The 25,419-nt window shown below is 39.9% G+C and overlaps 1 protein-coding gene across 3 annotated transcripts in view; it reads right to left on the reverse strand.

Moving 5' to 3' along the window:
• TRPM6 (transient receptor potential cation channel subfamily M member 6) overlaps positions 1–25,419 on the reverse strand; it is a 165,224-nt gene that overhangs the window by 12,385 nt on the left and 127,420 nt on the right. For 2 of the 3 annotated variants that reach the window (XM_027549478.1, XM_027549476.1), the window contains exons 26-36: positions 18,797–19,929; positions 18,541–18,653; positions 16,152–16,272; positions 13,960–14,051; positions 12,327–12,385; positions 10,768–10,793; positions 9,216–9,266; positions 7,688–7,753; positions 5,325–5,611; positions 4,852–4,934; positions 3,897–4,102 (exon numbers count right to left, since the gene is read on the reverse strand). In XM_027549478.1, the coding sequence (XP_027405279.1) occupies positions 3,897–4,102; positions 4,852–4,934; positions 5,325–5,611; positions 7,688–7,753; positions 9,216–9,266; positions 10,768–10,793; positions 12,327–12,385; positions 13,960–14,051; positions 16,152–16,272; positions 18,541–18,653; positions 18,797–19,929 (2,237 nt within the window). The remainder of the gene's footprint in view (positions 1–3,896; positions 4,103–4,851; positions 4,935–5,324; positions 5,612–7,687; positions 7,754–9,215; positions 9,267–10,767; positions 10,794–12,326; positions 12,386–13,959; positions 14,052–16,151; positions 16,273–18,540; positions 18,654–18,796; positions 19,930–25,419) is intronic. The other variant, XM_027549477.1, reaches the window with a different exon arrangement.

Consider the following 25,419-nt stretch of genomic DNA (forward strand, 5'->3'; position numbering starts at 1 on the left):
GTCACTCAATAGGCAAACTCTAACACAGGTGCCTATCCTATCCACACACCTGTGTGTGTGTGTCAGTCGATCAGTCATGTCCACCTCTGTGGGACCCCATGGACTGTAGCCTGCCAAGCTCCTATATCCATGGGATTCTCCAGTCAAGAATACTAGAGAGGGTTGCCATTCCCTCCTCCAGGGGATCTTCCCAACCCAGGGATCAAACCCAGGTCTCCTGCATGGCAGGCAGATTCTTTACTGCCTGAGCTACCAGGGAAGCCCACCCACACACCTAGATATCTGGAAAATGTGAAAGAAAATAAGACATTTTAACATCTAAAAATTCCAGTGGTATCTCTTTACTGGCATTAACAGAGTATATGCCGATGTACAGGCAACACACAGCACGGCCTTATGAGAAACTCAGAGACTTACATTCTGATCCCAAGCGCTTTGGGATACATCAGTGAACTTCCATATCTATGGAAAGAAGTTACTTCCCTGGTAGCAGCAGAATTGTACCATGATGATGCTGCTGCTAAGGCTGACTTATACTGAAAACTGCTTTGTTGAATAAAAAATTAATAGCCCCAAAAGTTCTTTGTGTCAAGCCTTAACAAAAAAAACAAAAAAAACAAAAAAAACAAAAAAAAACCGCCACAGACCACTGTAATTTCAAATACAATTGTTTTTCATTCCTATTGCTGGGAATAAAATATTAGATTTCACATGTAATAATGATGATTCAGGCTCTCACATGTAGGGTTTTTAAAGAGAATGAGACTGGAATAGTACAGTATCACTACAAGTGATCAGAAATTAGTCAAGCCTCCATAGATGAACCTATGGCCGTTTCATGTTGATGTTTGGCAGAAACCAACACTATATTGTAGAGCAATTATCCTTCAATTAAAAATAAATAAATTTAATTATAACAAAAAGGAAAAAAAAAAAGAAATTAGTCTAGCCTCTCCCTAAATTCAGCTTCCTGGCCTGATGTGGAGGCTGAGTTATGACTGGCACTCTCTGGAATAAAATAAAGAGAAGAACAGAAGAAACCGAATGAATAAATGGGCAGAGTATTTCTCATTCCTTCTTTCCCTCAAAGCAAGAGGGAGCCACAGCAAGCTGATCAGGGCTTCATTCTACAAAGGCCGAAGCTGGGATGTCCTTTAAGTTACCACCAGGACTACACAGCTAAAAGGAGACTGCCCACAACAGAGTAACTGCCATGTTAACAAGCCACACAGAGATTAACCCTGAGAACAACAGCTACATTTACTGTGTCGGGAACTTGCCTCATTTCGGCCCCTGAACAACCCTGTGAGTTAAGTGCATAACATGATTTATCCCAATTACAAATGAGGAAGTGGAACTCAAAGTGGTTGCCCTCTCGTCATGCAGCTAATTCATGGCTCCACCATGAATTAGCTGGGGGTGGAGCCCCCAGGACCGTGACTTCAGAACTTCTCCTAACTGCAGCTGACTGGCCTTTCAGTCTCCACTCCCTGCCACCCAGACAACGCACATTGTCTCTCCAAAGACTAGAAATACTACGCAATTAAATACAAAACATAACTGAACTTAAAACTTGTTATCATATTTTAAGACTACATTCTATTCTCCCATTTTTCCTTTCCAACCTGGTTTGAGTTAAATATATTAATGCACATAAGCCTTTAGCCAAGTACTTGACACAAAATAACTAGGAAATGTTAGCTAGTAGCAGTAGGATTATAACTGCTTATAATTACTATTATAGGATTCACATTCTTCCATAAATTCAGGGCTAAACAATTGGCAAAACACTCCAATAAGTATCTCAATTTCTTCATGCTCATTCTATGATGTCCATTCTTCCCTTCTTTGAAGGTCAGTGTTTTGACATAGTTTATTTGGAGTGGCCTATTTCTGCAGTTCACATAATTGCCCAGCGAAAAAATAAAGTTAATTCCTTTTTCCCCCCAAGACTATCAACGCAGTATTTGTTCTGTTTAATGTCACTTTGGGTTACTAAGAGACATAAAAATCCCCAAACATAAACATCATTAAACAAAAACCTATTCAAGTGGAATACAAAACACACTGAAGAGTCATCATTAATTCCTTAAAGTTTTTCTTTGGTTGTTTTTTGGTTTGTTTTTTACTTTTTAAACATCTCCACCCAAACCTCAAAGCACAGACACTCAAGTACAGATGAAAACAATCAACCTTTCCCCAACATGAGCTACAAAAGCAGATGCCTAGGGCATCAGTGTGCTGGGTTTACATGGATCATGTACTTGCTGGCTTAAAACGGAATCATCTTGACTGTTTTAACTTTGTTTATATTGCTTCTTAAAATATTGTGTTTGAGGGTTAGAAATATAACTCAACCTTGTGAGCAGCACAGATATGAAAGGACAGAAGGACTTATGTGTCATTTGAAAAGTGTATATATATATATATATATATATATATATGTATATATGTGTATATATATACACTTTTCAAATGACACATAAGTCCAAATGACACATATATGTGTGTGTGTGTGTGTATATATATATGTGTGTGTATATCTATATATATATATACACAGACACATCCTTGAGCACATGGCACAAATTTCAATCAAAATGGGTTTGCAGTCTCAGCGGACATTGCTCACGATGCCCCAGGATTGCCTGCTCATCTCATCTGTCTCCAGCCTTCAAGCCTGGTTTCGGCATAGAATCCCAGGTCTGGAGAAATGGAAAAGTCAGAGAGGACAAGGAAGAGACCAGATTTTTTTTTTAAATTAATAAATAAAAGGAATCAGAACATGGTAATATTCTTATGGATCTGAAACTTACAAAGAAATAAAAGAACAGTTACAAAGAAAGAGCATGGGTGATCAAACCAGCTTAAGCCTGCGTCCTGGCTCCCTCTTAGGTAACTGTGCAACCTTGGGCAAGTTATTTAAACTTTCAGGACATAAATTCCCCGTAATATCTACCTTGAGGTGCTGCTTCTGGGATTAAATGAGATAACTTCTATGAAAGTTCCTGGGCTAAATCCCTTATTTGAAACCAAAGCCCCAGTCAGCGAGCCCGGGGACTAAACTTTGACCTTAATACATATCTCCTTCTGTCCCTCAAGGAAAGCCTACTAGAGATACTTTGTTTCGTGCCGCAGGATTATAAGTCACATGTGAGGTGTTGCTGGTAGAGAGATGCACTGATCAAAGCCTTCCATTAAATAACAGCGCACTGCGTTGCCTCTCCCAGACCGAGTCTGTACTTTCAGACCGAGTCTGTACTTTGCTGTATCAAGGTACACAGCAAAGAGAGCAAGCTAAATTATAAACTGCTGAAGTACGGAGCTCAAAATCATGAAAAGTGACCAGAATTGCAACTTTCCTACACATATTAATGCATGCCTAAGTGTTATTGTGCACTTAAGTCCAAAGAAAAGCCAGAAAACTAGAAATCTGGTACAAAAATCATTCTCCTGTTTAGATTAACATTTTTGATAACTTTAAGTTCTAGGCCAATAATCATCTGCCTATATCATCTGCTCCTGATCATCACTGTACAATGTCTCTGACATAAATGGCCCTACCACATATCAAAGCTAGACAGAGCAACTCCATACACGACCTATCCTGGTTCTCACATGATCTCTCAGGATACCTGCCTGATTCTACCCACTTAGGACAGTTCCACAAACAGTAAATAAATTCAGAAAACTGATACCATCTTCTGTTTTCAAATTAAAAAAAAAAAAAAGTACGTACTGCCAAGGAATGTCCCCACTGACAGATCTTAACTGTGACTTTAAGAAAGAGCTAGGGGCAAATGTAGGTGACAATGACAAGGAGAAAGCAGTCCTTGGTCTGTGTTTCCTGAACTTTGCCTCATGCTTACTCTATCAAATCCTCAGCTATCAATCACCTTGCAAATCTAAAACCAGCAGCTCTCCCCGAGTATACTCATAGGTCCAGTGAGAGAAAGCCAACATCAGCTCCTCCAAGGTGTTGCTGGGGGCAATTTCATCACCGTTGTTGTTGTTGTACTTCCGGAACTCCCCCGTCATATACTTCTCGATGGTCAACCACTGCTGGGCTGAATGGCAGTAAATTAAGAAAACTTCCAGGAACCTATGAGGAGGGAAGAGAGGTCACGGTTTTCCCACCAGGCAGCAAAGGTAGGAGTTATATATTGCTGAACAGAGAACAGCAGAGGAGATGTCCTAGCCTGACTGAGTAGCCGCAGCGCACATGCCCCTGCCTTTCTATTGAAAAAAATGCGATGCAAAGATTTGGAGCTTTCCCCACGCTCACCCACCTCCCTGCTCTTCCAGGAACTCTCATGAGTACTGGATTCAACTTTCCTTGCCTTGCTGTATGAAGTTCCTTGTAAATGGAACAATAAAACTTTACTGTAAGTCCTCAGCACTGAACTATGATCTGTGTTGCTAAATGAATCCAAGAACATGGAAACACTCAGGTGAAAGTATAAGAGTTCATTCCTTTAAAGTTCCTAATTTTTATAAGATAACTAGGAGAGGAAACTATGCTTACAATAGAAGTGTTTTCCTGCCATAATGTTTCTGGATATTAGTTAACAACACCCAAGATCTGCCTGCTTTCGTAATTGAGAGGTTAGTTATGGCCTCTGCTTGATCTGCTCTTTTCCACTCACATAAATTCAGTGATTTAAGCCAAACATCCCTGGGATGTCTACTTCTCTTTTTACTGTCTCCAAGGATGATCTAAAGAAGAAAACAAAATTAAGGTCACGGGGAACTTCCCCATGAGTCTGGTATTTCTTGTGACCAACAATGGAACAACGAAACTGACAGAAATCCCTACTTAAGATGAAGTGCCACGTGCCAATATTTCCTCACCTTGGAGTGTAGGGAATGGTTTGTGGTTTTACTTGGTTGAAGGTATAGATCAGTTTTTGAGCAGCTCTTTGTTGTTGAATTTCCTGCAAAATAAGGAGCATTGACAAAAATATTGGTTTACTACCACATGCCTACTAATGAATGATCACAGAATTACTAGAAGACTCCCAGGTGTGATTTTTAGCCTTACTCAGCTTCCATCACTACCCACTCCAAAAGTAAAAGCTAAAAATAATAAAATACCACCACCTCCAAATATTGGAGTGGGTAGCTTTTTCCCTTCTCCAGAGGATATTCCCAACTCAGGAATCGAACCAGGGTTTTCTGCATTGCAGGCAGATTCTTTACCAACTGAGCTATCAGGGAAGCCCCAAATTCAAGATCTCTTGGGTTGAAGTAATGGCCTTCAACCAGGACAGAGCCAGATTCCCTTTCTTCGACCTGTCCATCTGGGCTCTGGGTCTCTGACTCACCCGAAGGCAAAGATGAAGCACAGTACTCTCCTGGAAGATTTCGTGCCATGTCTGCACAACCTCAGGAAGAAAGGACTTCACAATGAAAACCTGCCCTGGCTTGAGGATGTCATCCTCAGACCAGGTGCTAATGACTCTCATGGCTTTGCGAAGGCCACCATCCATCTCCTCTTGGGACAACACCTGGATCATAGCAGATCTCCCCCGCTGGGACCAAGAAGACATGCTTTTATCCAGATTCAAGGGAGAACTCTCCTCCAGCCTGTAGACTGTTACTTCTTCTCCTGCTGCAAAGAGAAATGCAGGGGAGGGGTTCAATGAGACTCATGTCTATGACATGAACGGCCTCCTAAATATCAACTCAGAAGAATCGATTCAGTTTCCCAAAGGATCGGAGGGTAATGGGAATTGCATCTGTTCAGGGTCAGGTACAGACATCTGGCTGTGTCAGAGTCCAGTAAAGAGGGAGAGGAAAAATGAACCAGGTGTTAGGTGTCACATAAGAATTAAGTTGTTCTTATTATAGATTATAGCTAGATGAAAATAAAATCAGAGTATCAAGGCTATGCTTCTTTTGTTAAAGACAGTACTCTTAAAGAGACAGTTCAAACCCCGTGTTTATTATCATCCCCCTTAGAAGTTGTTTTAGACTGTTTTTTTTTTTTTTTTCTAACTGTCCCTTCCCTGACATTTTAATACCAAGGATATACTGTATATCTGTTTATAAACTCTGAGTGTGTGTGTATCTGTGCTTTACACACGAAAATAAAAAGATGTTTTTGCTCCCTTGGGGGTGATATTACCCCACTGAGATGGGTTAAAGTTAGAAGCAAAGTCATACCCCAGAACCTTTCCCTCCTTTCTTTGTGCCTTTGGACAAGTTATGTAAAGCCTCACTTTGCTCATCAGTAAAATGGAAGTGTTATTAAAAGAGCCACTTCATTAGGTGGTTATAAAGATTAAATACACGGCTAAAGTGAAGCAGACTCGCAGTTACAAACCCAATCCCACTTTAAAGATTTTACACCCACGTGTTCTCTAACTGCTCTGCAGCTTCCAATTTTAGGCTGTTGAACAGGGAGCCATTCTTATGGGGCCTAGACTCCACCTAATATAGTGTGCAATGCTTCCTGACAGAGGTAACATACTACAGAAAACTTCTGTCTGGCCTGTGTTCTCCTTACACCTCAGTTTCAAATGGCTTTTATTATAAAACACTGTACTGGCTTTTCTTATGAAATATTGTATAAAATACTTTACAAAGAAAAGAATCTATTCACTCACTCTTGCATTTAATTGCTTACCAAAGAACATGTCTAGGTAATGCTTAGTAACATGCTTTTGAATATTTATTCTTGGTGCCCAGATAAATGGCACTAGAGATCTCTTTAGAGTTCTAAATACCTAAAGGATTTAGAACAAAGCTAGTGAGTTATACAACCAGTTGTGGAGACAAGTGGAAGGAGAAATCATCAACAATCAGAAGCCACCTGATCTGTCCTTATGTGAAGGATGCGAGAAAATCAAGATCAAGGACAGTGCAGGGACCCTTGTTATGTTGTCAAGTGGCAGGACAGAGAAATGCCAGTAGCCATGGCTAACATGGCACCCCACTCCAGTACTCCTGCCTGGAAAATCCCATGGACGGAGGAGCCTGGTAGGCTGCAGTCCATGGGGTCCGTAAGAGTCGGACATGACTGAGCGACTTCACTTTCACTTTTCACTTTCATGCATTGGAGAAGGAAATGGCAACCCACTCCAGTGTTCTTGCCTGGAGAACCCCAGAGACGGGTGGGCTGCCGTCTCTGGGGTCGCACAGAGTCGGACACGACTGAAGCGACTTAGCAGCAGCAGCAGCACGGCTACCATAAGTTTGTTTTTCTCTACTACTCCAGCCTTTAAAAATCACGTTTGTTCTCTGAGCTAAGAGCAATTAGTTTACATGGAACAAAACAAACAAATTAAAAGCAATATACCAAGCATTTCTCTTTAGATGTCTGTTAGCTTCTTCTGTATTGACATTGAATGCTTTCTCCTCTGTTTATTACGTATGACTGGTTGGTTCTTTTCTATTCTACTTTTTCCAGCCTTAAATCAGTGAATGCCCGGTGCAACAGTATTGCTTTTCCCCCCAACTGCTGCTCATTATAGTCCTGTCCCCATAGTATATTAGGTTTTGAGCCTAGATACCAGCCAGGCAGTTAATAAGAGTTTCCATTTTAGGAAATTAATATTGCTAAACTGCAACCATGGGTAAAAGAATATCTTCAACTAAAATTATGCAAAATGTTTTCTCCTATGATTCACTCAGATGTTCTGCCTTTGCCCTGGCACAACCTCAAGAAGGTAGAAACGGCACTCACCAAACAGTTGGATTGGTGTAAACGGTATGGTCTGAGAAAGCCTCATTAAATTGTTCCTTTCAATGGCTGCAAACAAAAGCAGATTTACTATTTTAAGTACGCATCAGTAGACTGAATTTATAGAAAGACTTCCCACATCAATATACTCATATAATGCTACAATATTTTATTTTGAAGACCCTTTAGTTGTCCCTTTATCAAAAACAGTATCTATAATACAGTATTTAAAATAAACTATGCCTTAAACAGGAAGGATATCCCAGTTTTAGTAACAGATTATATAAGATTATCTAGTAAATCCTGAGCTAGGGTTGTCACCTACACCCTCCTGAATAGCAAATACCACACTAATCCATACATATGTGGAACTTGCTTTTAAAGAGCATTTTAATCTGTGGTCTTCATTCTCTGGTTTTTCTTTTCCAGATCAAACTAGTGCACAGTGGGCTGTGGGGACATCTACTGTTGATTTTTCAGAGTTCATTTTCTTTTCCCGGAGAGAGCTGAAGACTAATTTTAATTAGAAGCAAGTGATCTGAATTTTCCTGTTAAGAGTTGTATCCTAACAGATCAGAATCAATGTCAGTTACAGTGTTCCTCACCAGAGACTTTCTTCAGCTGACAGCTGGAGTCAAAATAACAGATTACTGCTGAGTTGAAACACCCAGTTATGAGAGCCTGGAATGTGGAGTCTGAAATCCACTGAAACACTATTCACTACAGAGGAAAATTCAGGATAAGGTAGCCTATTGCCGAACCCTGAACCCATGACCTTGATATAATAATAATGGTAATTATCACACCAATACACTTGTACTCTTGTACTCAGCTTTAAGAGTGTATAAAAAGTTCACTTGTGTCGTATCTAATCCAATGCTGAAAGCAATGATACCCAAAAGACCACCCAATGGCAGGAGTCCAGTTGGTTGTTACATTACTTTGCATTTCAAAGGGTTTCCTTTATTCTCAACTAGCCCTTTGGCAGATTGCTCCTCAGGAAGGGCAAGTACAATTATTCCCACTTTGAAAGAAAGACTACTGAATCACTGTGAAACGATGTTGCTTAAGAGAGTCAAGACCCTTGACGTCTTGTTTAATAACATCCCTTAAGGTGTCTTTGTTGAACACCCCCTGTGGGGCTGGCATTCATTCAGTGGTTCTGTTCACTGAGGGCCCAGTAAGGGTACAAAACCCTGCCTTAGAGAACCAGCCCCAGGCCTGTCTCCTCTCCAGCCCAAAACACAAAGATCTCTGGTTTTGACCTTGTAAGGAATTTTCAGATCTCAAGGTCATCTTTCCCTTTTACAATTTGGAACTTACCAATACGAACTTTTTTTTTTTTAATTCAAAACTTCTTAAATCCTAACAACTTGCTTTCCCAATAAACCTGAATATGTTCTCATCAGAGTAAACAACTTTTCAAGTTGGAGCCATATCAACAGCACAAATTCATTAATGCTTTTGTTTCCAAATGCAGTCTCACACACATCTAGTTCCATTGATACATCCATGTGTACATGCATCCTACCTGAATAATGATGGTGAGGCTCTTGAGGGCTTTTTAAGGAGTCTGAGATTTCTGAAATTACAGAGAAGATTGACATTTTAATTATTTGGCTGGAGATAAATACATACTTGTGAATATATTGCCTTCAAAGTTATTATTGAACAGGTTAATCAGAATGGCTTCTCGGTTTTCGAAAAAGATTGTCTAATATCCTTTAACCACATTATCGTGCATGGTATCCTGACAGCTTCCAATCATCAATGCAATATCTCCAAATATATTTATATAGGGAATTGAAGAAAGACAGGTAATATTAGCCTCAAAGATGTATTTCCTCTGAACCAATTACACCTCTGGGTTGCAGAAGGCACGCAGCTGCCCATCACATTTCACGACATCCCAGAAGCACAATTCTCTGAGCTCCCTGCCAAGATGCAGTGCCCACATAAAGACGTTATTAATATCAAGTTATTAGCAGACTACTTCACTGACTTAAGAATGACAACAAAATGATGAAAACATATTAAGAGGTATATATCAGAAACAAAGGAGGTGGAAGGGAAGGTGACAGCAAGGGATTTGTGTGGTTACAGAAGGACTGCGTGTTGGGAATACCTCTTGCAAGTTCAACTGGTTCTCTTCTATCTGCTCATGTCTTAAATTACAAGGCTCAAGAGAAATCCTTTCCAACAGTTTTGCCATTTCATAAAGTCAGAATTAAAGTGGAGAACTTTGGTCTCATGGTGGTAACGGCTTTATACTTTGTAGAATAAGCAGCGTAATGAGCCCAATTTCACAGATGTCTCTGGCTTTTTGCTGCTGCATAAGCAAAGGAGCAAAACTCTCTCCCTTTGGGGGTGCTGGGTAAAAGGTTAAGATCATCAGAAAAGACTGTTCCTTTCTGGAATAACACTGTTTCAGTTAATTTGGAGGTAAGGAACGGGAGTGGCAGTCTGAAAGCCAGGTAAAATCAAGAAAAGGATTATTTTTTTCTTTTGTACACGACAAGTTTTTTGTAGGTGGAGAAGGAATCAACTGCAAAGGATGTACTGAAAATACAAGAAATTGAGATGGAGCAAGACCACAGAAGAGGAAGGTTTCTGATCTGTTCAAGGGGTCAAGAAGACAGAAAGGGGTAGATCTGAAAGTGGCTATAGAGAGTGGTTTCGGTGAGGGAGGTGTCTCACCAAAGCAGGCTTGGTCCCACTTAGCCACTTGGGGCACAGAGTCCCACTGAAGCCACAGAAGAAAGATCTACATACAATCTCATGAGTTCTTACTGGGCAATGTGTTAAAACATCACAGTAGGAGTTGTCAAGAAGTCTAAATGAGCTGAGTGAGTATACTCTTACTCACTGGAAAATCATGGTTGAAAATTGATTACTCCAAAAAATTTTAAACCAGATATCAGTCCTGATTTATCTGGGGAAAGACATTCAAAAACTTTCTACTTTTCTACTGCATTTTCTACTCTGTATAGTAGACAAAACCACAAACAGGATTCCAAGAACTAAAAATCTCAGCAGGGGCGTAAACCTCACCAATAATAATATGAAAAAATATAAAAACTTACTGTTAACTCCATTTGAACTTCTCAACCTGTTTGAAAAATTAAAGTTGTTTAGATAATGCTTAAATTTTTCAATGATCAAAGATAGAAAAAGTGCACGAAACACTAAATAATACAGAGTCTATAAGCATATATGTATACACATGTGTATATACTACTTTAAAGGAAGAGTATCAGTTACATCTGACCCCTACTTTTAGAGAAACAGTTTACAGCCCTACAATTATTTTCATAGAAAAACGAGCACCAGATATGCACATAAGTCATTTACTGTGTACGCCCTAAGCTAACTGAAAAGCAGTTGTTGGTTTTTGTTTTTAATTAGCTGTGTGATCACACAACATATATAAGATTTAACTGTATTTGTATTCTTCTTGATCAATTAAACTAAAGGGTTCCTGAACTATGCAAAGTAGATGCCTACAAATGAGTCTATGAATGTCTCTGGACAAGCCTACAAATCAGTTTCATTAGCCCACGTGATCCCTAAATGTTCAAGGCTGAAATTAGCTCTCTTTAAATGGTTACGTGCCCTGCTCAAGTGCACAAGTGGCCATGGGCAAGTCAAAATAAGTGCATTCAAAGAATATCTCCAGAACGTAAGGTCCTTGGGGAAGAAAGTACAATTACAATTATTGTTTAATTTCATGCTGCAATAACCCACCACTCTGCATGAGCACAAACTACTGAACCTTTGGGAGAAGAAAGACATGTGCACATTAATTCTAGAGGCAGGCTTGCACAGAGAGACCTTGATGGGAGCTTCAGAGAAAAGGCCATCTCAAACACAGCTGACTGCCAACTGACCATCATATTCCACCTGCCTGACATCAATGGCCCCTTTGTAGAGTACAGATGCTTTTGAATTCTGCTCCTTTAGCTGTAAGAATAGTCAATTTGATGATGTAACTGGAAAGGTCCATAAAACCTACAAACAAAATAGAATAATCTGCCTGGTTGGTGTTCAAATATTCTCCGAGTAATAAAAATCCAGGAGTCTCAAGTCTACAAAAATGTGAGTTCTCTATCTGCTCTCTCTAGCCCTGTCCTCCTGTCTCACACCTTCTCAAATTGTTACTGTTTTGATGAACACTTAGGATGTTAAGGAGAAACCAGAAAGAACCATCTTAGAAACTAAACAGAAACATTTGGGGAAAAAAATACTAAGGGAAAGAACTATCTAGTCTTCACTCTAAGTCTTTTTTTCAGTCAAGACAGACTTATACTTAATTTTTAATGCAAATTTCACATCAGAAAAGATATGATACTTATTATTTCATGTGTGCTTTTTTGACACTAAAAAAGACAAAATGGCTAATTTGATGCAATAGCACATGTTTCATTATATTCTTAAAAGGCACTAAGGTGAGATCTTGTTGCCAAAAACAGGAAAGCTAGGAGAATAAATTATCGTCATTCTTTCTAACAAAAGAAAAATATTGTTGTTGGACATACTTCTCTTTTTTCTCCTTTTCTGACCCAATTAAACCTTGGTTCCCAGTCCAGTTAAAAAAAGAACAGAAGCCAAAGATGCTTAAAGACAGACATTCAGAAATACTCACTGAGACTTCCTATTGACTGTGGTGTTCCTGGAATCCCACAAAGAGCTTTTGCTAAGATCCTGAGGAAAAGCGAAAGATCATTACATGCTCACCCAACTTTCTCCCACCTCAAGCTTCCAACAACACATTTGCAAAACACACTCCTTGGAGGATATGGTTGTTTTCTTTTCCCTTCCTCTAGCTCAATATTTCTTTTCTTAAGTATCAAAACTCAAGCTGGAAAGATGAATAATGTTAGCACAATATATGAGTAACTCAATGCGGTGACCAGCTTTAACAGAAAGAATTTTATGGGGACATCAAAGAGAAACTGTAATATATAATGGTTTTTACAAAATTGAGAGTGAACATATAACATCTGTTAAGGATGTGAAAGAAGGCATGAAGTCAAAGTTGACAGGAAACACTGATCATTACACTGTTATACCCAATCACCAGATCATTATTTCAGTTAATGATTATTCAGAATGTTACCTTCGAGATATCTCATTCTATTTCTCTTTAGATTCAAATTATTTCTTAAAATCCAGTATACTCCCAGCACTGTGTGCGTGCGTACTCAGCTGCTCAGTCATGTCATACTCTTTGGACTGGAGCCCGCCAGGTTCCTCTGTCCATGGAATTCTCCAGTCAAGAATACTGGAATGGGTAGTCATTCCCTTCTCCTGGGAATCTTCCCAGCCTAGGAATCGAACCCTGCGTTGCAGGTGGATTCTTTACCGTCTGAACCACCAGGGGAGCCACTCCAAGCATTATTACAGGCATTTTCACTACTGTTATTTTTGTTATCCACTGTTAAACTGGTAAGGATGGCATTAACCCCATTTTAGAGATGAAGCTAATGAAGCTCATAAGGTGAATTGATATGTATAACTTTGAAACCTAGGAAGTGGAAGAGCCAGGATTTGACAGGGCAGACAGGTTCCCTGACTACCTTCAAGTAGTATTCTGTTTCACAGATTACCTTCCTATAAGAACATCTGAGGTTGTAGTATATGTCCACATAGGTGATTTGTATACACTTTCCAAGGTCACAGAGGTAATATTCAAACAAAGATCAAAATTATATTGGGTGGGGGGGATTAGGTGGTGGCTAGTCTAATTAGATCATGCTTCCCCCATGGTGGGTGGCAATAAAACAAGCACATATTTGCAGACAGAAAGAAAAACAGACTGAAAAATCAGTATTGAAGAAACACTAAAGGTCCTTTACTCTGAACTGTCCAATCCCCTCCAACACATCTACAAAGAAGTTGGCTTGGCCTGTTTAACTAACCACACTGAGTGAGACATTAACTACTGTGAGATAAACCATTCCATCCCCAGAAAGCTGCAAAAGGTAAAAATTCCTTCTCAAATCAGGCTGAAACCTGTCTCCCAGTAGTTTGTATATGTTGTTTTTTAGCTCTACCTCTGAAAAGTATATTAGAGGTATTTTTCTTCCATGTGGCAACTTTTATATATTTGAAAACAGTGTCAAAAATTCCTAAACTTTTTCTCATTTATGCTAAAATGCTCAGGATAAGTTATTGGATGGATAAATAGCAAAAAAAGAGAACAACAAAGAAATAATAAAGTGGGAGGAGAGGGGGTGAAAACTGAGCTTTTAAAATTTCAAATAAAATGCTTTCACCTCTTGAGACTGCCTTCCATAATCACTGACTTGTACAGGATGTCGTTCAGCTCCTTTAGTTTTCATTTTCTGATATATGTAAGATTCTAGACCTTGTTAAAAGGAAGGAAAAAATTAGAGAATACATGAAAATGTGTTATATGTGAATCACAGTTACAAATAAAAGATCTCAACACTGCATTTATCTAAATTGGAATATACTGTTCTTTTCTCTGTTAAGCAAATTTTACCAAGATTCTTTTGTCTTTTTTACTCAAGCGGTTGAAAGCTATTTACCCCATTTCTATTCTTCCATAGTTACCCTTATGTTTACAATTAATACTTCTCTATCAAAGAATTATCCATACCCTATCTTCCTATAAAATACCTTTAGTAATTTTCACTTTCCCCTGAACCTTGTCATCCATGCTTTATTCAAAATACATGAAATTTGAGATCCAAATTGTTAGTAATTCTTCCTTAATAGCATTACTGTAGGCTATTTAAAAAAGAAGACAAAAGCAAACTGAGACAAAAGAAAGAAAAGAATGCCAGCAAATAGTTTTAATTTTTAGCCTTTTCTTTAAAAAACTTAACAAGGATCATTATTGTTAATATTTTTTATACCTGGTATTTACAGAGTCACTGGCATATAGTAGGTAATCAATAATAGTTTAATAAATGTTTGGTTGGATAAATTCTGAGAAAAATACTTATTAAAAGTCCCTGGCTAAAAGTAGTTGTTATTTTTTCCTACTATTTGGTGCTGGAAAAAAGTATACAGGTAATGCAAAAAAAGCTACTGAAAAAAATCAAAAAATTGTATATATGATACTTCTCATAACATAATAAAATTATGATAAATATGATCTCAATGAGAGTACAGTACTACAATTAAAATACCTCTATGAAAATCTAAAACTATGCTTTTCCTTTCATAATTAATTTCCTCAAAACTTTACCTTTTGTGTTTAGAAGGAGCTACCTGACAGGGCACCCTCAAAAATGTTTTTTAATTCTTTTTCAATTCTTAACTCAGACAAGTTTTTAAAAAAACAAAGTTCTCAACCCAGAATGTGGATCAAGACACTAGACCTCCTGAAGTCTTCAGATTAGCCAAACACCTGGAATTAGCCTAATTCTCTAGGTCTTCTCTTTCTTCCTGATCATCACATTTAAATGAGATTCTTTGCCAGAACCCTCCTGCCACTCCCATCTTTCTCAGTTTGAATTTTTTTGAAATAAGAGAAGATGGTCAAAATGTACAAACTCCAGCTATAAGATAAATAAATACCTGGGGAGGTAATATACAGCATGGTGGTTATAGTTTAACAATACTATATAGTGGTTAAGATAATAGATCTTAAAAGTTCTCAACACAAGAAAAAATAATTGTTAACTATAGGTGGTGATGGACATTAACTTACTGTGCTACTAATTTTGCAACACAGACATACATCAAATCATTATGTTGTATATCTAAAACTAATACATGTACCTTAAATTTAGTACTTCAAATAATTTTAAATATTTATGACTTGCTAACCACATAGTCCGTTCTGTTTAAAAATTAGTAAGGGTCTCTTAGTATCAAATGGAAGAGGTTCAATGTTCAGTTCATTGCTACCTATTCTCTTCCTAATATGTCCTCAACGCATCTGTCCAGGCTTATTTCACAGTCTACGCTTAGCTCACAGTCTTCATTCCTAGCTCACTCATCTGTCTTCTATCCTCTACAAACATCATTACTATTAAGTTTAAGGGAATCTTGCCGATGGAATAAACACTATATGGGAGCAGTTGTAAATGACCAACTACAACTCAATCCGCTGAGTTCTGTGTAAGGGCCCATATCAACGTCGCCTGAACTTTAAAGATTAATTTATAACATTAGACAACTCACCCCATAAGTCAGACTAAATGAATACTCCTTGATGCAGATTCAACAGCTCTGAATAGGAGACTATCTACATTTTAATTAATTTTAATTTTTCTTTTCTGAATTCTGACAATTATCCTATTAAACAAATGCAAATTGAATCTCTTTCATAAAAACTAAAAGCAGAAAAGAGCTATTTATCTAAGAAAGTGTGGCCCCTTCTCATTCTCTCACCTCCACTTAAGAACAGCAGGTACCCCCAACTGGTCTAAAGACCATACCCTGAGGAAACTACCAGGGTTTGGGTAACTCAAGAATGCAGACTGTTACATACTTATCTGATTAAATTTGGACACTGGAATCCAGTTCTTGCTGCCCTTGTGTGCTTCTGAGATCTTTTCTCCAGGCTCTGGGTTCAACTGGTCACTTTGAGAGCAGGTGTTGACTGTTATGACCTAGAAAGAAAGACATTCGTTGGAACAGAGTGACGTTAATCTGAATAGATTCCAAATCACAGTTATCACTGACATGAGTTTGAGCAAACTCTGGGAGATGGTGAAGGACAGTGAAGTCTGGTGTGCTGTCCATCCTAAAGTCCATCCCAGTCCATCCTAAAGGAACTCAGTCCTGGGTGTTCATTGGAAGGACTGACGTTGAAGCTGAAACTCCAGTACTTTGGCCACCTGATGTGAAGAGCTGACTCACTGGAAAAGACGATGTTGGGAAAGATTGAGGGCAGGAGGAAAAGGGGATGACAGAGGATGAGATGGTTGGATGGCATCATCGACTCGATGGACATGGGTTTGGGTGAACTCCGGGAATTGGTGATGGACAGGGAGGCCTGGCGTGCTGCGGTTCATGGGGTCGCAGAGAGTCAGACACAACTGAGAGACTGAACTGAGAACTGAGTGAAGTCTGGTGTGCTGCAGTCCATGGAGTTGCAAAGAGTTGGATACAACTGAGCAACAGAACAACAACCACATGTTGAAGAACTGTTGCTGCTACTGCTAAGTCACTTCAGTCGTGTCCGACTCTGTGTGACCCCATAGACGGCAGCCCACCAGGCTCCCCTGTCCCTGGGATTCTCCAGGCAAGAACACTGGAGTGGGTTGCCATTTCCTTCTCCAATGCATGAAAGTGAAAAGTGAAAGTGAAGTCACTCAGTCGTGTCTGACCCTCAGCAACCCCATGGACTGCAGCCTTCCAGGCTCCTCTGTCCATGGGATTTTCCAGGCAAGAGTACTGGAGTGGGGTGCCATTGCCTTCTCCAATGTTGAAGAACAGCGGTTGTTAATATTGGCTGCACATTAAAATCACCTGGGAAGTGTTAAACTTCCATCACTCGTGCTGGCAGGACACAAGCATCCATGTGACTTTCCTATTTGCAGTCATGACTGAGAACCAGGGTGGGGAGCAGGGTTTCTCAAACTTGAGTGTGTATCAGAAACACCCAGGACTGTGTTAAACCCACAGATTTCTGGGTCCCTTCCTCAGGAACTGTGTGTGATTCAGTAGGTCTGTGTGTGTGCGGTAAGTCCCTTCAGTCGTTTATGACTCTTTGTAACCCCATGGACTGTAGCCCGCCAGGCTCCACTGTCTATGGGATTTTCCAAGCAAGAATTCTGGAGTTGCCATGCCCTCCTCCAGGGGATCCTCCCAACTCAGGGATCCTACCTGCGTCTCTTATGTTTCCTGCAATTGGCAGGTGGGTTCTTTACCACTAGTGCCACCTGGGAAGCCCTTAGTAGGTCTGAGGAGAGGGCAAATTTGAATCTCTTAAGTTTTCAGGTAATGCTGATGGGAGACCGCAGTTTAAGAACCACTGGTATAAAGCAAAACAACAAAAACATAAGGGTCTGAAAGAACTGGTTAGAATTCTATCCCTGTCACTCAGAAACTACATGAACTGAGCAAATCACTTCATGTCTATGAGCTCCATTCCCTACATCATTAAAATAACAGAGAGCTAACAATAACGGCTGCCTCATGTGCTTCACAGGGGCAGAGAAGAAATGAGATAAATCGACAAACTACAAGATAACAAACAAAAGCAAGTTATTAGTGCTTGAGCTCAGTTAATAGTTCTTATTTTAACTCTGGCCATTTTAGAACATAATTAGAACATAATTCTAAACTCATATTTTATGGGATCCCAGCAACTCATCGCATGTTCCCTGAAGGAAGCACATTCTTTATGGACATTAAGTCTCCTTCAAAAGGTGATTCTGCACGAGTCACTATGGAAAGGCACATGAAACCACTGTGAGATACCACTGTCCACTCACTAATATGCTAAAATCAAAAAGACTGAGCCTACTAAGGACTGGCAAGGACGTGGACCACTGGAACGCTCATAAACCGCTACTCATAAACTGGTGGCAATGTAAGTTTCTTCTAAAATTAAACAAATACTTACCATATGACTTTACTATTCTACTCCTAGTTACCAAAGAGAAATGAAAACATATGTCCACACAAAGACTTGTACACAAATGTTCTTAGCAGCTTAAGTGGAATAGCCAAAAACTGAAAATAACACAAAAGTCCTTCAACATATGAGTTGATAAATGAATTGTTGCAAATCAGCTCTGCTGACTCTTAAGATTTACATCTCCATTCCTTCCAGGACAGTGTTATTTTGTGTACTTGGCACTTTAGAATAAAGAGAACTCAAGCTAAGATAGGATACTACCTCAGTTGCCAAAAACATAAAAGGCACTTACTGGCACCTGCAGTGCTTGTGTTTTCTTCTTCTTCTTTGACAGTTTCCTATCCTTGGTTAGCAATTTTGTTTTGATCCATTTTGATTGTCCTATCTCTGAGAATTTTGATAGATCTGTAAAGGAAATGATTTACATGAGACAATAAAGACAGTATGTGGAACCATTGTGTTTCACAGGTAAGACTGAGAGAATGGGGAGAATGAGAATGGTAGCAAGGTGAGAATTTAATCCCGGTTTTTAAATGTTTACTTCTTACTTTTAATCTTAGAGATCTTCAACTTCTCCTCCTTGGGTAATCTCAAGCTCTGATTCCCAGTGAAGGGCTTGTCTTTCCGAAGCAGACTGATTCGAAAGGATGTGTTTGGCTGGAGCCATGGAAGTACTTCTGAGCAATTCCTCTGGGCCAGTCTTGCCGAGTTATCAGACAGGGATCTGCCCCGGTTCTGCCTCTGGCCCTGTTCACTCAGTCTGGAGTCATGGTTACAAGCGGAGGCCATGCTGATTTGACATTGCTTCTTGGTGCTAAACACACCAGTTTCATCACCTTCTGAAAATGCCCAGTTCACATACCCACCTCCAGGTTGCATGCTCATGACCTGGGAAGGGAGGGAGGACACTCTCGTGGGTGCAGGTGTGCAAATCAAAGTGGGGAGCACTCGTTCCCCCTTGTCTTGTCTGGCTGGTATCTGACCAAGTGACTCACACTGCTCCTTGGTTTCCACCACGGGGCCCTTGGCTGAGACACCCGGGGTCTGCCACATCAGATGAACAGGGACCTCAGTCTGGCTGACGTGTTCAGTTGTCAGCCCATCTGTACCTGCTTCCACAGATGGTGTGGACAGAGGCAAGTCAGTTTTTGCAGAATAAGAAACTTGTTCTAGATAAGAAGGGACCAGGAGATATTGGCCATACTTTGGGTGTGCCTGTCTGTTCAGCATCACCCCAGAAGCAACTACACGATTTTTTGTTTCTTGCTCTCCTTGGTCATCTCTTACATTTGAAGCCTCTTGATCTGTAATCTCAAGAAAGGGCCCTTTCTGCCCTCGTGGGGGATACCAGCCTCTGGCCAGGCTCCGCAGCAAAGAAGGGGGCATGCTATAACACTGATACTTCTTCTTCTCAGAGAGTGGCATGCTGCCCAGAACCTCTGCACAGATGACATTGCTCCAGCTGTGGGGAAGTTTTCTGCAAGTAGAATGCTTTCTGTTGGCCAGGAGAGCCTCATCTTCTTGTAAGGTGTCAACAGCAGAAAGGACTTTTAAGGTATCCACTGTCAGGACAGAGAGATCCTGCAGGTGTCCCACCTGGCTGTCCAAAGACAATAAGGAGTCCTTTATGAAAGACACCTTTTCATTCATTTCTTTCATTTGGAAGTACATCTCGGTAACCCTAAGGGTAAAGGGAGGGAGAAAAGCAATAAACGCAGTAAGTCGATGGGAACTGGCCTGCCTCTCTTCCTGCTCTGCTTCCATCTCTAGGTGGCTGCCCAGCCTATGCGGCTTCCCTGTGTTGGGTCTGTCTTCTGCCTTCTTCTGTATCCAGTAGGTACTCATCCCAGGTGCCCTCATCCACTCCTATAATTCCCACTATCACCAGAAAAAGGAAAATTAAAAATTGTATTTCTAGCCCTTATTTCTCTCCAGTATTTCAGAACCACATTTCCAGCTTCTACTAGTTAGCCTTCCAATCATCTCATCAATCAGCCTATTTGTACTCATTAACATATTCATTAACTTACATGACAAACATTTTAATATCTCCTATTGTCAAGCACTGTGCTATTTTGGTCGACAAGGGAAATCCTGAGGATGAAACCAGAATGATAGGAATAGAATCAATAATAAAAAACATAATTGGAAAAAGTTTATAGATCTTTTAAAATAAAATTTCATATCTACAGTATAAACAAGCATCCCAGGTTTCAAACAAAGCCCATTTTAAGAAACCTACAATCAGAGAAAGCCTGAGCCAATTCTTAAGTGATTTTGAATACTTGAACCCCAAATTATGATATTGAACCAGTGGTTCAAGTCAAAGCAGCATAAGACACCATCAGTTATGCAAGTACAAAGGTGCATTGCAAGTAGAGTCAAATTAAATTTAACACTTGATTTCATTTAGAAAATTAGAAAGAACAAAGAAAATATATCTATATCTATTTATCTCTGTTATATGGGTATCGGTTTTGTTTTGTGTGCCCCCAAAATAAGATAAGTTGAAATCCTAACCCCCAGTATTCCTAGAACGTGACTTTATTTGAAAGGAGGGCCTTTACAGAGGTAATCAAGTTAAAATAAGGTCATTAAAGCACACCATAAACCTGTATAACTCATATTCTTAAAAAAAGGGGAAATTTGGACATAGAGGGAAGAAAATGTGAGACAACTGCCTTCTGCCTGGAGTGATGCATCTACAAACCAAGGAACACCAGGGGCTGTCAGCAAGCAACAGAAGCTAGAAGGAGTGAGGAAAGACTCTCCCCTAGAGTCATTAGAGAAAGCATGGACCTCCAAATGTCGTAATTTTGGACTTCTAGCCTCCAGGACTGTGAGATAATAAATTTCTATTGTTGTAAGACACCCAGATTTTTGGCACTTTGTTAGGTGTGTGTGCATGCGTGATAAGTCACTTCAGCTGTGTCTCACTTTTTACAACCCTATGGACTGTAGCCTGCCAGGCTCCTCTATCCATGAGTTTCTCCAGTCAAGAATACTGACGTGGGTTGTCATGCCCTCCTCCAGGGGATCTTCCCAACCCAAGGATGGAACCCAGGTCTCTTATGTCTCCTGCATTGGCAGGCAGGTTCTTTACCACTGGTACCACCTGGGAAGCCCTTTGTTATGGCAGTCCAGGAAATTAACACAGTTATGACATTTTTCTTTCTTTCCTTTTTTCCTCTGTTTCATTCTTTACTTTGCAGAAAGGAGTATACTTTCCAATTTCTCAATACTAAAAATCTTTGATAAACAGAAATAAAGTGAAAAGTAGCAAGGGAGGGAATATAGTCAACAGTTTCATGACTCACATCACCATATGCAGAAATAAAAAAATTGTTCCCAATCTTATTTGGGGGCTGGGAGAAGCAGTGATTGATTATATCACGAAGTGCTTGGCACTCAGTTCTAGGAAGCACTTTCCAAAATAGTGTCAGATGTCTCCTCTCTAGAATATATCACAGGTCACATGGATTGAGAAATCCTCCCCTTCTTTCTGGAATCTTTGCAGATAGAAATGAAAGAATAAAGGGGGTCGTATTTTCCATTTTTATTATCATCTAGGCGGGTGGAGCCCTCTCTTGCTTCAACTTCTATAACTCAATAGAGCCTTAGTAAAGGCTTCCTGACCTTCTGGAACCTGTAAAACTAGAATTGGCAAGGATGATGAAGAAAAGAGCACAAAATATATGTTTATTCACTTCCAAATATGCTTCATTAAAGCCTCTCCATCTAGCACACTGTTTCATCTAATTCAAAAACAGTGCAGTCCGAACAACAGTAATGGAGACTCATTAAGTTCCATTAGCAGCAGCCCCATCAAAAGGATACAATAGACACCAACAACTATTCAGAGCCACAGGTAATCTGCTACAATAGAGACTGTCAGGCAAATAACCTGGTCACCCTCAAATCAGGTCCTTGTGCTTTCATAGGCACTTCTTATCTAAATCTCAATGTCCTATGAAACATATTTTAATTATATTTCTCAACCACGATCTATATTAACCAAGTCTTTTAGTCACTCTGCCATGGAAAAGAAATTCTCGTAATTTTTGTTTCTTCTATACAAGGTTTGAGAGTGAGGGGGAGACCAGTATGGTTATTGTTTCACTGTGGGTCTCTGGACTAGATATTGTAAAATGAAATTATACAAAGTATTATTATAATTATCATGATAATCACAGTGCTCCTGAGTGCTCATTATGTGCCAGGCGTTATACATTATTTTATTTAATCCACATGACCACCCTATAAAGTAGGCATTCTACCATCCCTTCATGAATATAGGTCACATTACCCATCACATGGTCGGTGAAAGAGTGAGGCTTCAAAGCCAAAGCATGCAACTCCATATTTAATGGCATTAACCACTGCCCTCCAGCATGTATCAGCAACTCAGCAGGGATCCAAGCAAAGTCCTATTGAGGTCCTAGAGTCCCACGAAGGATGACTGAATTGCACCCACATTTTCCATGCCGAGAGTTGTTCACAAATGTTTCTCAGTAAGATATCATGATAAAACAATGATGGGACCTGCTCAAGCTCTAACTCTGCTGAGTCACATTGCTCAATGTGATAGTTTAAAAAAAAATTTTTTTTTTAAGACATAGCACTTTCCAAATATAATGTAACCAAACATGCTTACTATGGAAAAATCCCTAGTTAACAACTTATTCCATAGAAGAGAGAGAGAAAACACTGGCTTATATCGGTAGGGACAAAAAGTAGCCAGCATTCCAAATAGAGAAAGTAAAATATAAAACAGACTTAATAGGTTCTCTTTCCACTTTTACAATTCACCTAACTCTGTAAGGATACAGATAATCTCTTTTCAGAGGTAGGCAAACATACAAATGTCTTCCTAATGTCTTTTCCCTCCCTCTTCAAACTACTGCTCAGTTACTGCCAGAAAATATTCTTCCCTCCCTGGTAGCTCAGACAGTAAAGAATCTGCCTGCAAGGCAGGAGACCTGGGATTGATCCCTGGGTCGGGAAGATCCCCTGGAGAAGGGAATGACTACCCACCCCAGTATTCTTGCCTGGAGAATCCTATGAACAGAGGAGCCTAGTGGACTACAGTCCATGGGGTCACAAAGAGTTGGACACAACTGAGCAACTAACACTTTCAGAACGACCTCAATAAGGACCATCGTGTAAAAAGAGGGCTCGTGAAATAGCTCTATCAAAAAGGAAATTTGATCAATTGTGTTTTGAAATTAAATTAGGGCTTCATAATCAAATTCTAGAGCCTTTGAAAGCATCTAGAATATTTTTCAGAAGCTACTTACCCATCTACTATCTAATCCTTCTCTACTCAAACGCCAAGAAAAAAAACTGAAGAAAATGTAATAGCATATGATGATTACTGGTGTTCAGTTTACTATTATTACTATCATCAAGTTTCACTCTGTATTCACTTGACTCATGATATTACCTTCTCCTAGTTTTCATTATTCTCTTCTGATCAATTCTTTTCAGTCTTCTCCACAAGTTCCTCTTCCTCAGCCCATGACACAGGTGTTGACACCTCTCAGCGTGAGACCCACTGAGTCTCCTCACTCCACTTGCTTTCTGAGCATAATCGCTTCCTCTCTAATAGTTTTATTTTCCTACAATAGGCAGGTGACTATCAAATTTCCTATTCAAATTTTGCCCTTCGGGCTCCAGAGCCATATATGTAAAGCCTTCCAGACATCTCTGGTTAAATATGCCACTAGAATCTCAGGCTCAACAAACTTCAACCTCATTGCTTCTACCCGCTGCCTCAGTCTCTGCCATGCATCTTGCATTCCTTATCCTTTCAGTGACACCTTTCACCTCATTACCCTGCCTTAGACATTATTCATCCTGGACTCCATATACTCCCTTATCACCACATCCAATCCTTAACTCTTCTCATGAATTGTCTTCTCTAAAAATGTCTTTATTTATCCTCTCTGCTATGCCCTAAATGTTTGTGTCCGCACCCAAAATTCACATGTTGAAACTTTAATCTTCAAAAGTGAGGGTGTTGGTACGTGTGGTTTTGGGGAGATGATTAGGTCATGAGGATGAAGCCCTCATGAGTGGGATTAATGCTCTATTTTATAAAAGAGACTCCACAGAGCTCCTTAACGCCTTCTATCATGTAGGTATACACTCAGAAGTTTGTAAGCCAAACAGGGCCTTCACCTGACCACCCTCAGACCCTGATCTCAGACTCCCAGCCTCCAGAACTATGAGCAATAACATTCTGCAGCTTCTAAGCCATCCAGTCTGGGAAATTTTGTAACAGCAAACCAAATAGTTTAGTCAATCCTAAAAGAAATCAACCCTGAAAATTCACTGAAGGACTGGTGCTGAGCTGAAGCTCCAACACTTTGGCCACCTGATGAAAAGAGCTGACACATTAGAAAAGAACCTGATGCTGGGAAAGACTGAAAGCAGGAGGAGAAGGGGATGACAGAAAACAAGATGGTTGGATGGCATCACTGACTCAGTGGACCTACGTTTGAGCAAAGGTGAAGTACCTTTCACCGGGACATGGTGAAGGACAGGGAAGCCTGGTGTGCAGCAGTCCATGAGGGCACATGAGGATTCAAGTCCACGAGGATTTGAAATAACTCAACTGGAATTCCATCACCTCCACTAGCTTTGTTAGTAGTGATGCTTCCTAAGGCCCACTTGACTTCATGTTCCAGAATGTCTGGCTCTAGGTGAGTGATCACACCATCATGATTATCTGGGTTATGGAAATCTTTTTTGTATAGTTCTTCTGTGTATTCTTGCCACTGCTTCTTAATATCTTCTGCTTCTGTTAGGTCCATATCATTTCTGTCCTTTATTGTGTCCATCTTTGCATGAAATTTTCCTTTGGTATCTCTAATTTTCTTGAAGAGATCTCTAGTCTTTCCCATTCTATTGTTTTCCTCTATTTCTTTGCATTGATCGCTGAGAAAGGCTTTCTTATCTCTTCTTGCTATTCTTTGGAACTCTTCAGTCAGATGGATATCTCTTTCCTTTTCTCCTTTGCCTTTCACTTCTCTTCTATTCAAAACTATTTATAAGCCCTTCTCAGACAACCATTTTGCCCTTTTGCATTTCTTTTTCTTGGGGATGGTTTAGTCTTGATCCCTGCCTCCTGTACCATGTCATGAACCTCCATCCATAGTTCATCAGGCAC

Source organism: Bos indicus x Bos taurus, chromosome 8 (assembly GCF_003369695.1).
Source record: "Bos indicus x Bos taurus breed Angus x Brahman F1 hybrid chromosome 8, Bos_hybrid_MaternalHap_v2.0, whole genome shotgun sequence".
Classification (NCBI taxonomy): Eukaryota; Metazoa; Chordata; class Mammalia; order Artiodactyla; family Bovidae; genus Bos; species Bos indicus x Bos taurus.